We start from the raw sequence: 14,082 nt of genomic DNA on the forward strand, positions 1-14,082 counted from the left end.
AAGACGCAAAGCCACACCCTAATTATAACAGACATGTTAGGAATTTTTACAAGCTCCTATCTTCTTGCAATATTATGGAAATGTTAACAAATGCCATAGTGGGTATAAAGACATTGTTTAGACAGAAGGATTTCTGCCGCTAGCATTATCATAATGCAACTGAGAAAAGATGAAACACTCTGTTCACTGCAGCAAGCTGAGTGCAAATTCACTTTTGGTCTCCAATTATGCTAACAAGAGGAAAAATGTTCAGTGGCTGTAAGAATGTTGCTTTATAACAAGCTGGTCTCCAAGCAGTGTTTTAATTCCCTCCACACTGGGGAGACTGAATGTGTTCATACTCGTATGTACTCTATACAATGTTTTAAATAAAGGTCAACTGCAGCTTAAGGGAAGCCAACATCTCTATTTCATATATATGTGTTGTTTTATTCATTCATTCAACTATATTTGTCTAATTAAGTTTGCCTTAACAACAGGCTTCTTTGTTGTGAACCGATCACTGCAATGATAATGTTTGAAATTTGGTGGAATGCAGTGTGCAGATAAAAATATGGTCTGGTAGAGACCTTCAGCATCAATCATTAGTGTTCTCCTACCTGTCAGGGCTTCTCATCACTCAAACCAAAACACCACTCACCTATAAGGTGTCTTCATGTTCAAAGAGTGCTAGAGCCATAGGTTTTATTCTTCCTATTAGGGACTCAATTCGCATTGTCCCTGAGGTGTGTCCTATTAGTTGCTGCTGTTTTGCCTCGGTGATCATTCTATGATTAAAGCTCTCTGTTGTTTTTCTTGCCTGGATGTAGCATGTGCGCCTTTTTCTTTACAAGATGAGAGACTGGGAATGTGTCTTTGACAGAGGCTAAGGCGATTCAGGCAGCTGCCTCGGCTGTCTAACAGTCAAGCTGCTGTTCTTTTTCGAAAGGTTATTGCAAAGCAAGGGTTTCAAAAACCAGATTGCAAGGGGATTGTCAAAAGTTAGGTCAAAGGTTAGCAATACAATAATACAATTTAGAGCCATTAAGGTCATTATAATGTATGATATCACTAAAACACAGACAGCTGGTGTCAGTTCAGCGCTGAAATTTTTAACCTCTTTGAAAAAACCTTGCACTTCAGAATGTGTGTGACTTTGATGTTTTTCACATAAACCAGATCTTCATTGAGGTTTAACAGTTTCTTCAAAGTGGCTCGCCAAAGTATTCATACCCCCTTAACAATTTTATGTTGTGACAAATTTCTGTTTTTTTTATTTGGGTTGTGTGTGATATACCAACACAAATGACCTTCAGAAGTCATCTAACAACTAAATGAAGTTAATTTCTGTGTAACCTAATTTCAGTATCAATCCATCTGTACTGGGAAGGCCTTAGAGGTTTGTTGGAGAACAATGATGCACAAACGACATTATGAATAAACTTGGTATTGATTTGGGTCAAAGCATAAACATGTTTTAGACTTGCCCCAAGTCTTGATTAATAAATGATTTGTAATCAGTGACATGACCTGAAACTGGTAGACATGGGAACATAAACTATTTTTGTTAGGAATGGGCAAAAATGTCAATGTCTAGATGTGCAAAGCTGGTGAAGACCTACATCAAATCCAAATTCACGCCACATTTTTAAGGTTTTAATTTTTAAATAAAAACCGTTGTTTTCTCTCAACTTTGTGTTGGGCTGTCCATAGAAAATTCCAATATAAAACACTTAACGTTTGTATATGTAATTTGGTAAAATGAGAACAAGTTGAAGGTGTATGATGAGATGCTTTTTGCCTTTATTTTGAAATAGTAATAACTCAACTTTGAGACCATAAACTAATTCTTTTCCATTTTTTTTCTTGCTGTGCAATTTGTCCAAAGGTGGATCTGTCTCCTGCTCTTATGGCTCGTATTATCCTGGATCGGTTCCTTAAGGACATGGACGGCGAAATGCGTGAGTAACACTTTTCCCAGTTGTCACTCCAGGAATCTTCTGTCTAGTCTTGATTGTAGGACTTTGTCTGTTGAACCTCTCTTCATTTAAATCAGAGGTGCAGTCTATCAGCCGTATATTCAGTCTGTCCAACTCTAATAAGAGATGGACAACATTTAGTGGTGGCCGTGTCCCAGGGCACATGAATGGCAGTTAAGTCTTTGGAGAATCACTCTGCTTCCCACTGCCGGGTGGATTAATACTTCCTCGTCTCATCTGTGTTATTTTTAACACTTCTGAATTATTTCTCCGTTCACCTTAATCTCCTATTGCAGTGGTTCCCAAAGATTTTCTTCTGGGCCCTGTATGGATTACAATAAAATCCCCCCCCTCCCCCAAAAAAAAAAATCAACTGGGCACACACATCGTTCAAGCAGACATAAACCTATACACATATTTTGTTTTCAAACTCCACTGAAGTTTATTTCACACTTCAGGTTGCAACAAAACACACTACAAACCAGCTTTACAGTGAAACACTTTTTGTGTAAATGTTTTTTTTTTTCTTCATTCATCCATGCTGCTTCCCGCGCCCCCCCTGCAATGGCACCCACTTTGGGAACCACTGTCCTATTGCATCCTTTTATTCTGGACCGTCTCTTTCCTTTTTCTGGATCTACTGCTGTGCGCCTAGGAAATTGAGTTAAAGAAAACTGTGACTGAAAAAGCAAACTGTTGCCCGCCAGTGCTGATGGAGCACCACAGGAGAGCAGAACTCCAGAAGCGAATGTTTTTGTTGAACTTGTGGAAGAGAATTTCCAGAAATGTGTATAAAGATGTAAAGTTTGTTCATCTCCTTGATAGTAGTTTTTGCTGCTTTTCTCTAATAAAAATGAAACCTTCCTGTTCTCCTTTTTTTTAGTAACTTAAAAGATGATGTCGATATAGTTTCTTATTGTTTCAGTTTTTCCGTCAACTAGCTGCATTTGTCAGCTGGGCAGTCAATACTTTTGAGAGAATTGCATGATGTCAACAAAAGACGTGCTTCCAATTTAAATCAAGAAAGAGATTAAACTGGATGTGTGTTATTTTCAACTTCACCGCAGCACAGCCATTTGTCAAAGTCAAAGATGTGATTGCTTTGGACCCGATGTTATCCACTGCCTGTCAAAATACCAGTCTGAGCAGCTTGTAGAACAGGGCATTCATCCAGGAGAGCTAGTCACCGCACATAATAGCGTTCTGCATCAGTCCATCTCCATATTGTAAAAGCATACTTTAATTGCTGAGGATGATGGAGCTTATAAAACATCTTGGATGGTAGTTTATTTATAGACATACAATGTTTAGCAAAAGTATCCAAACCTGTCTTTTGGAATAACTGCAACTTACAGAAATTTTATTTGGAGTTTTGTTTTTTTGTAATGGGGGGGGGGAATGAATAATATTCAATAAAATCTGTAAAAATCTAACAAGTTTTAATACATCTAAATAAAATGTAGCACAATCAAATTTCCCTTCAGTTGTTGGCTAAAAATAAATTAGTGTGGAGTTTGTAGCTTAATTTAATTGGGTAAAGAGGTTTATTGTGTTAATCTACAGAGCGAAATCCCATGATGTGAACATTATGTGGAGCGTTGCTTAAGCAGTACTCAAAAATGGAAAGAGTATGCAAAACTACTACATATTTCAAAAGACTTTCTGCTGCCGTTGTCATTAATGCTTGTTGTGCTGACTTGAATACAAATGCATGCCATACGTTTTAAATCTGTTAAAGATGTTGAAAACAATGTACCCTTTTCTTTTTTACTTGACAATTATTAACATTTATGTTGGTTTATCACATAAAGTCCCAATACACACTGTAAAAGTTTGTGGTTGGAATATGAAAAAATGTAAAACTCACTTTCTGCAGGTTATAAATGAGCACCTCTTGCAGGACTAGATGGTTGTCAAACAGTATATACTTTTTAATTTGTTTATGCTTCATACTTTGTCATCTGTTATTATTGCTTAGAACGTAGATATGGACGATTTGGAAAAGTTTATATTTTCATGTCGTCCTTTTCCCAGTTGCCTTCTTTAACCCAGTGTCTATACAGGAGGGGGTTCTGTTTTGACTGAGTTTCACTGCAGTCTCCCTTTGACCCACTCGGCCTTTCCACATGAATTGCTTCCCACATAGGCTGCGGCCAAATCGTTGAATTTCCCTCTGAGTATATTAGGCCCCACTAATGTGTTTCCACCATGAAACAATGCAAGGATAATTGTCTTTGCTGGCGATTAGCTAACAGGTTGGTTCAGTGCTATTGGCAGGCATATCTGTCATGCCCCATCCAGTCCCAGACTGCATTTCACCGTGCATATGTTTGTGTTTGTTGCGTTTTAGTGGAAGTCTGCAGGGAGGGCAGGCAGGCTCACTGCAAAGATCAATAGACTTCTATATAAGGGACATTACCCCCGACTGGGTGAGTGGCTTGCCTTTGCCTAGCACCGTTGTTGTTTTTATTCCCTTACTCTTTTCTCTTGCATTTAAGAGAAACAGGAATGGGACCTCTGGGACTATAGAATATATGTACAATCACCAGCAGTGGATCAATAGAGAGTTTTAAATTGTTTTCTGTACCGTCCTTGTTTTGTTTTTGCTTGCTGGCTGCTGCCGCACCCCCTCCTTGCCCTCCTGCCTACTAGCTGCAGATGCCACCACACCTCAACATGATGACACCACCAACAATCTGCCTCTCCTTCTCCTCGCAGCTTAAATATCGGAAAGGGCATCAGTCAAGCAGAATGAAAGTCTATCTGATGGCGCTTGTGACTGAATCAATATATTCAAAACAGATTTATTGTGTATTGAATATAATATCAGCATCTATAATGTTTTTGGCTCATGAAAATGGACTGAACACCTGGGCTAAGAAAGGTCATGTGCACTCAGTCGAGAAAATCTTAGTGAATGGGTGAAAACTCCTCTTGGGGTTGGGTTGTTTTTATGCAAAACATTTGGGGAATAAATTGATGGAGCTTCAACTTTATTTAATTCTTTAAAGTAAATTAGATCAGCAATGATTGCGACATTATTTCATTCTGATTTTGGGAATTAAAATAATTTGATTGTGTTTATAGTTTAACAGGTTAAAAATGTGCAGAGCATCATAGTTCAGTTCAAAGTGAGCAAAATACGCAATGTTTTATTTAAAATCGATGTTTTTTATTGCAATTTTAAATAATTTTTAATACTACATTTGTATCATGTTAGAATCAATTGAACAATGTGAAGTAAAAATCTTAACTAAAGGAAATAATATTGGCTCTATGGGTAGACTGTAGTCTATAATTAATGGTTAACCAAAAATGTAGGTCATAACTCATCATCCGGTGACAACTTTGACATTTGAATAACCCATAAATGCTCTGTGTTGTTACTTCTGCTATTTTTATCATCAGTTCTATGAGACACAAACAAATGACAGATTTATACTCCACAATATCATCAAACATTGTCATTTTTGTGTATGGCTTAAACAAACAGTAGCACTACCAAATGTATGTTGTGAAGAAGCATAGCATACATTAATAACTTTCAGAGCAATATTTATGAGGGTTTACACTGTGTGAACTGATAGTGTTTTTGGCCAGAAAGAATACATTTTAATATTTTTATCATCAGTTGTGTTGCCATAGTAATAAATATCAGGATATATTGTGGTACAATTTTAATAATATATTTAGGTATATGAATATAATAAGTAAACCATTAAGCAGAATGATGACAGAAAATCTTTTCAACATTATGATCTTTATATCTTGTCTCAGCTTACTTTGTTTTGTGTAACAGAAATACCCCATCAACCACATTATTGACATTGTATTTCTGCATTTGTAGAAACCCTTAAGTCACCAGCAGACAAACTGGGGGAGCTCATGCTCTCCTTTTTTCCCTCCTGCTATCTTTCCATCTTTCTTTCTATTCCTTTTTTGACAGGAGCTGATGTGCCTTTGGATTTAGACTTTTTTTTTCTTTTTTTTTTGAGGAGGCAATTTTGCGAGCTATTTGACCTTTTCCATTTTCCCAAGGCCCAGTTCCAGATTAGATTGCTACTCCATGTTTTGTAACTATGTGATTCGGCTGCCTTTAAGATTTATTGTCACATTCCTTTACAGAAGCCTTGTACGCAGCATTATAAATGTCCCGTGTTTGATGTTAACACTGTGAGAATGTTAGTGTCTGCCATGATCTTTTTAGTTCCTTGACAGAATTCATAATGGCTCCAGTGTTTTGCTGATAAAAACACACCGAGTACTGAATATTGCACTCCCGCTTTATCCAGTAAAAATCTCTTAGCGTTCACCATGATTGTTATTGTTCTTCGAGTGCACCTCTCCTTTCTTCTCTCTCGCACTCCTCCGCTGTGGGGAGCTGGTGTTTGTGTAATTGCAGCCTTTTTTCAAATAATGAGAGCAAGGGCTCTTCATTAGTGAGAATGGGAAGCGGTCGGCACAAATGCAACTCTGTGTGGATGCGCTCGTGTGTGAGCGAGGGAGGTAAGCAGCACCATGGCACTTCACTTGACAAGTATACTAATTACTCCTTTTCAGTATAGGAGCTCCAGTCAGCCTTTGCCACAGTCTAATGGCCTGACCTGGGAAGCCTCTCTTCTTTTCGCAGCCTCCCTAGGTCTAATATTACTACAACTGCACACGCGTGCACACACATACATTGAAAAGTAAAGTTTCATCTCACTGCTATCAAGCAGAATCAGGTGGAAGGAGATCAGTTCTGCCCCAGTAACCTCTTCAGGGACTGGGTTCCTCCTGTACAGGAGAATACTACCTCATATTATCATCTAACACCCACACACCACCAGTTAAAAAAAAATAAAAAGCATGTTTTTTTTCCTCCTTCCTGCGCATCTCTGACTCTCTTCCTCCTTCCAATCTTCAGGGCTTTTTTTCAGTGCAGGAGGATAAATTTAAAAGGAGTAAATTGGAAAATCAAATGAGGGCTTTAGGCAGCCGCAGAGATTTGCGGAGCTGTCGGCCAGCGTTGGAGAGCCTCATCCATCATGTCCCACAAGTAGTCAATTCCTCTAGTATCTGTAAATGTTTTCAGATATTAGCCAATTTATATGCTCCGAGATTCATCATGGAAAATCAGCTTCAGCGGCGCACATTATCAGAACCTGTCTCTCCCCTTGCTCCATGAAGTTTGATGAACGAGCGCCCCTCCACAGCTCAGTGGGTTGTGCTTGGAGGGGGCTGGAAGGGAGGAGAGGGGGGAATATAACGAACATGGGTAGCTGCCCCCCACCCACCCCGCCCGACGGAAAGAAGTGGGTTTTTTAATTAATAAACAAACTTCCAGAGGAGCTCATCAGTGTCAAGGGCAATAAGAACTGCCATCCGTTACTGTTTATCAGGGTCCTCCCTCAACAAATGTTGCTATTTAATGAGGTTTCCCTATGTTTCATTATTTATTTATTTTTAGATTTCCAGATAATGACTTTCTCCAGAAAAGAAGTTTGCACATAAGTAGACTGTGAAATCTAACATCATTGTTGTGTGACTCTTACCTTGCAGTGTATGGCTTATCTTGCTTTGGAGTTGCATATGACAACAGACTTGTGATTTGTTTACACTGGTTGTTTTCTTTAGCAAATCCCAATGGAGGCGTAGCATTTCACATCTATTATTCTCCTCTCCTCTGTTCTTTTCCTGCTCAGATGTTGACGGTGTGATACCGTGCCTTAGTAAGAATTTATACCAACATGGGACAATTACAGTAAATTTGGTGAATGTTTACAAGGTGCAAAGTTGTGCTGCAGGGCTTTGTTCTCTGTGCCTGGTGTTCCTGAGATTATCCTTTTCTTATTTTCCTGCACATTTTTTATGCACATGTTTGAAAAGGAATGAGTGTGTGTGTGTGTGTGTATATATAGTAGTAGAGAGGAGCTACGGGTGTCATGGAGGTGTGCCGCTGTGCGAGGCGGGGGCGTCTTTAATAAATGTATGCTGATGTCGGAGGCTGCAACGATGCGAAGGATGCGAAGGGCCCTGTTGTTATTTACTGCTGTGTTTGTGCGCAGCAGCGAATCCCCGGCCTGCAAATGGCATTACAGCCTGTGATGAATGAGCATTAGGGTAAACTCATTTTAAAAGCATCCTGATTTATTAGCAGCCTGGCCTTCCATTTTCATCAGGTCAATGCTTGGCTGAAATTCCACAATGTCAGCGCCAAGGTCACTTATTAATTGCTATTTTTAACCCCGTCGCTCAAAAAAAAAAAGAAAAAATAAGAGTTACGGATCACTTATTGTGGCCATCAATGAAAAATACCAAAGAGCTATAAAGACACGAGATCTAGAAGTCTAGTTGTAGACGTGTGTAGGCGTTATGTGAGAGACCAAAATGTGGCGGTGGTCAACCTCCAATTATGAGTGCTGGTAAGACAAGAGCTGTAATGGCCTAGGTTTGCCTTCAGGGAGGTTTATTACATGCTACTGTTTTGCAGAAGCAGCGTCAAATCTATAAAACAACCATTAGGAAGAGGGGGAAAAAAATCAATCAAAATGCCATTAAAGTGGAATAAGTTGCCAATATTGCTGATGTGGTTGCAGGTCCTTTGATTTTCCTTCAGATTATTAGGCACAGTCGAGTAGTGACTTTGTTAAGGGAAACCAGTGTTGTTGGGGAGTAATATGTCTCCTAGCTTCATAAAGTTTGCTGCCTCATATTTCCCACGTTATTGATTATCCATTATCATTTGTCAAGAGGTGTCCTAACTCAAGGGGAAAATATAACCCTCTTTTTTCACCGCGGCCTGCACTGCACACGAGCGCGGTATGGATCTGAGTGTGAAGGTACCAATCTCTGAGAAAAATGAGCAGTGAAATAAAGCACAGCCCCTGTGCCTTGCAGCTCTAAGAGGGGACTGTGGGGCTATGGGGTGGGTTGGTGGAGCATCGTGGCTGGAAGAGATAGAAAACAGGTTGCAATAGGAAGAAAAAAAAAACAATAAAGCTTTGGCAGGAAAATGGAGAGACAAAGACGCAGATGAAACAGAGGAGAGATGTGCTAAATAGGCTTTGTTCTCATTCCTCCCTCCATACTTTTTATTTGAAGGAAGGGATCACATCTGTCTTTGTTCACTCTGTGGGGGGTGCTAACGATACACCCAGCTCACCAGTCAAAACGATGCACGGTTTTGAACTCATGAGAACAAGATGAGGCTTTAGCAATAATTTGGGTAAAATTAAGAACCTACTTTTTGGGGGAGCCCAGAGGTTACAAGATCTAACAGTTTCAAGGAATATGTAATGTGTGTAGAATATTCTAGCCATGGTTATGCTCTTATATTAGAGATGGCTATCGTATTACTTATAATCACAGTGGGAAATATATTGTAAGAACTAATCATCCTGTGTCTATAACAATTAACTTCAATAGAATATGTTTGCAAACTCACCCAAAAAACTTATGGTAAGTCTGGGATTGTTACCTGTCCTGATCAAACTTCCTCATTACTTAGATAAATGTTAAAATAAAGTATGATAGAGCGTAGCTACTGTGCATTGTTTAGCAGCACAGTTGCACAACTGAACATAAATGGTGTCATGAAGTAGACTTTTTGATGATCGATAAGGTTTTTATTTTGTTTTGTTGTTTTAGTGTAAGTAGTGATGGATTTGTTTTGCCAATAATTTGGAATTTCAAATTAGTTTTTATCATCGCTTTTGTTGTAATCACAAGTGGCACAACATAAATAAATAAAAAATCCTTTGTGCAGCTCTGTCATATACTGGGTTTTTTTTGTGTCTTACTATTAAGGTATTTGGTCAATCAAATACCTTAATAGTATTTGATTAGTCAAATACTATTAAGTATTTGATTTTATACTATCAAATGTACTGCCAGATTTTAAAGTAGAGAGGACTAGATTAAATTCAGACTCAATAAAACAGCTAAATAGCCTATTAAACTGGAAACTATGAAACAGATGGCGACTGTAGCCTTGTTAGTAGGTAACAGTTGGCCAGTCTTGGTATCGTCACTCTGCTTAGAAATGATTTGTATGGCATATATGACACCATAGAAATGAGTCAAAAGTGGTTGAGGCTTCTTCACTGCCAAATGCTCACAGCCAGCTAGCAGCAAAATCTTTAGTTGATGTTAGATTGATTTCCTGTTTGACTTCAAAATAAGAGTCTCAAACATAGGTACAAGCTGTCAAGCTTAAAGCAATCCCCTTTATATGTAGGGATAATAATAAAAGTTGAGATTTACTTAAAAAAAATATAGTGTGACACCATTTGGATAGCAGTTTACAAAAAATTACTTGCTATGACCCCCTGTTCATTTGTCGTAAAAACTGATGGCAAAAATGACTTGACATTGGTTAGTTATGTACCATTTTTTATTTATTTTTTTAGCACACTAAATAATTATATAATTTACTTCTTTTTTACCATAACATTTTAAGCGCATTTATGGTGTTTTCATTTCTCCGGCGGATCCGGAGAATCTCTACCGTATTGGTGCCTACACCATCCATGCCTGAAATGTGAATAGAAACATCCCATCACATTGTCTGCAATACTGCACATCTGTCAGATTCCTCCATAGATATATCACTGAAATGGCACGCCTCAGCCGTTTCGTCACACAATGATACAATCCATTTAATTCAAATCTTTTTAAGAAGTGATTTAAGGAATTTTTAGCGTTTGCTTCTAGCACCAAGTCAATCCAGCATGTTCTCTTTTCCTGATTTATAATGTTAGTCAAGCAAGAATGGGATGAAAGATGCAGAATACTGCACGTTCATAACAAAGATAAACTACATGAAGCGGCTGTGCTGTGGACTGAAACATTTATCTACGGAAAATCTGCATGAGCTTTCTAATAGACAAGGGGAGATATACGACACGAACTGTATACACTGTGTTCAGGCTGCTTTTGCAGTCTGTATTTGCACAGTGTGATGGAATATGGACTTTTTATTTTCTCTATTTAAGGCAACAATGAGAGTTTTTCTTTTTCTTTTTTTTTTGCAAGTGTATTTTGTGATGCAATAGATTGGATAAAGATGCAAAAATCATTTTTTCTTTTCTGATACAGATTTAAAGTTTTCTAACCAATTTTGTCAGATTTTGTGTTTTTTTTGTCTGTTTTGTGTTGTTTTTTTTTTTAATTTATAAGATGACAAATGTCCTGTAGATCCCTTGGGCATAGTTCGTAGTCCTTGGCAAATGAAGGATTTTAAAAATAATCACAATTTAAGATAGATCAAAAAATACATCAAAGTACATTTAGTTGATGCATGTGTTAATAGATTGAAAATGGTGGTAGTTTTGAATTTTCTTTGGCACTGCTGGCCTTGTTATTCATGGTGAAAAGACAGGAATGTCAAAAGTTGAACCATGCACGACGAGGTCATGAAACGGTGGCCTTTGTAAATGGGACCTCTGCACAACCACTACATCACGCAGCTCCACTGAAAAAATCTGTTTTTGACAACAAAAAAAATGTGTTGATTTCTGAGATATGACCTAAGGAAATTGTGAGATTTAGGTCTCCGACCAATTCTTTGCTGCATCTCTAATGAGGAGTTATGTTTATTTTCTCCTAATTATCCTTCTCATCTTGATTTCAGCTTCCAAAACTGTTTTAAACAGCATGCTGAAGGAGCCGTCACTAATTCAGGACCACATTCTTGCAAATAACATCTACCAAGTAAGGATTGTACATTTCTCCAACAAATTTTAATAAATTAGTTTTATCCATCTTAATTTAAAGAATACATATTTGTAATCTTTAAATTAAGTACATACAGTATATGTTTGTTGCCCCATTATTTAACCAACACTTCGCTCATAAACCAGGAGGTTTTAAAGGATACTTCTGCACCTGCCTGACACATGCCATCAATTGTTGATGTTTTCTGATGAAGTCACTTGGCAGACAGCGGTCATATGTGCCAATCTGCCAGCATCTACTTTATTTTATTTTCCCTCTCTTCTCAGCACTGTATGGGCTTTCCTTACTTCCCTTATACCAGCACTTTTTTTTTCTTTCTTTTGGTGTGCCGTAATATTTTTCCCCTCTTTTTCAGTGCACAATAAATGACTGCTGTTATGGACCGCTGGTAGACTGCATCAAACAGTATCCTATCCCATAAAATTTTAAGCTTGAAATTGACGAGGAGCTATTGAAAAGGGATGAGATGTGTCTGGCTTCACTTGACATAAAAGTTCTGCTTCGCAGAGTGAAGCGTTTCATCCTGTCTGCTATCCTACTCTCACCAATCCGAGGGCTCGAAGGCAATAGAGGGAAGACTAAGAGGAGTGGATAGGTTGATATAAATGCATCTTCATGTGAATTCAGGAGAGGAGACCGAATATTCTCTGATGCAAAAAAAAAAAAATACCTATGTAAAGATATAAATTCTGAATATTTTTTTGCTGTCCTTGGCAACACTGTAAACACCTGTGCCAACTAGCAGGACGCTGACTTTGCCCCTAGCGTAAGAGAGTCCAGATTTTTTGTGGGGAACCAGCTGGGTAGCACACCAAATATTTCCTGGGGGAGGAGACTTATTTGAATGATTGTAAATGTGTATGCATGTGTTGTTGTCTCTCTCCAGGCTTTCTTGAGTGCAGTGGTGCTCGGTTGTTCTGTTCATAGCCAGTCAAGCCTGTCCCGCACCGCCCACCTCCTCTTCCTCCCCCTCTTTTTACCATTCTGTGGTAGTCCTCTCATTGTCAGCTCAAAATCTGCTACTCTGACGCGTAGTTCATAATCAACGCCCCACAGTTGTACGCATTCAAGGAACGCTAGCTATACATAACCATGAGAGGAAGAATTCTTTTATGCATGTGTGCATAACCTCTTTTTTGCTATTAAAGTGTAATCCTATTAGAAAATGCCTTTGTCCTTCTAAATAATAACTATTCATATGTGGCATTAGGCTAAACACAAGATTTTGCTCTGTGGCACAAACCGTTGCTCATTTTAATTCAAAATGGCATTTATTTAGAAATGCATTATTTAAAGTAGGTTCTGCAAAAATGTACAGAGGACATGCAGTGATCGACACACTCTATATTTTCTCAAAATAACATTTGTTTTGTTTTGTGCATTAAAGGAAAGCACTACCAAGTTTTCTTGAGAAAACACATTTAATTCACCTGAAACCCTGCTGATGGTCTTTGTTGTCCTGGTTGGAAGTGGCTTTCACTTTGCATTTTTCTTACTAGCTTTATAACTGCTTAGTGAAGACATTTTTTTTTACCTTGTCGTATTACTTTGTGTTTTTTTTTCTTTTCATTATGATGGTGAAATAAATTTCTTGCAACATAACACAAAGAAATACACAAAAAGTCTAATTTGGCAAGTTTGTGTTCAGCATTTTTTGCTATTCTCTTCGGTACTAAATAGAACATGGAAAGTGAATAAAGTATCTTTCTGTCTTTCTGAAAATAACTAATCTTATTAAGTAAATTTAAAAGACAACAATCATTGCAATGCAACACAAACTGTACCTGACCAATACTCTTCTTTTATTTAGATCAGTATGACCATCAGTGGTGTTGACTTGAGGAGAAACTGAAGTCAACAACTGGAGCTTGCCTATATAAACATGGTTTAATTTGACAAAATGCTGATGAGCTAGAAATGTGTAACTCTGTCTGAAATCGGCAAACTTATTTAGTATCAAAATTATAGGCTGATTTGTTTGAGGAATGAAGTTATCAGATCTAACTTCTTTTATTTTTTTTATATTTAAGTAAAAATGCTTTTGTTGCTCTATGTTGAAATCCTTGACACTGTTCTCAGCGCTGTCGGCCAGGAGCACGAGGTGCTACTCTGTGACAAGCTGATGGAGAGAAACCTTTCTTTCCTGGGTGAGTCAGTTTTCCAACTTCTGATCACATTTTTAACTTTAGTTTTTCAGTTCTTGTCTTTGGGTAAACACTGTAATGTAGTTTATGGTATAACCTATATCAAAATGTTCTTGATTTTTACACAATTAGTTGTCATGTTAGGTGGCTGGTAAATAAAAATCCAGAAAGCCATTGGTTCACTACGACAGTATAGTTCAATTTAAACAGAAAATGTTTTTGTCATCCATTTGACTGCCACAGTTTTGCCATTATTTTATGTG

At 37.9% G+C, this 14,082-nt stretch overlaps 1 protein-coding gene across 5 annotated transcripts in view; it reads left to right on the forward strand.

The window, feature by feature from the left end:
* cdin1 (CDAN1 interacting nuclease 1) overlaps positions 1 to 14,082 on the forward strand; it is a 66,283-nt gene that overhangs the window by 17,730 nt on the left and 34,471 nt on the right. For all 5 annotated transcript variants that reach the window (XM_028001249.1, XM_028001252.1, XM_028001248.1 and 2 more), the window contains 4 exons: positions 1,868 to 1,940; positions 11,572 to 11,651; positions 12,031 to 12,080; positions 13,755 to 13,822. In XM_028001249.1, the coding sequence (XP_027857050.1) occupies positions 1,868 to 1,940; positions 11,572 to 11,651; positions 12,031 to 12,080; positions 13,755 to 13,822 (271 nt within the window). The remainder of the gene's footprint in view (positions 1 to 1,867; positions 1,941 to 11,571; positions 11,652 to 12,030; positions 12,081 to 13,754; positions 13,823 to 14,082) is intronic.

Source organism: Xiphophorus couchianus, chromosome 19 (assembly GCF_001444195.1).
Source record: "Xiphophorus couchianus chromosome 19, X_couchianus-1.0, whole genome shotgun sequence".
Lineage (NCBI taxonomy): Eukaryota > Metazoa > Chordata > Actinopteri > Cyprinodontiformes > Poeciliidae > Xiphophorus > Xiphophorus couchianus.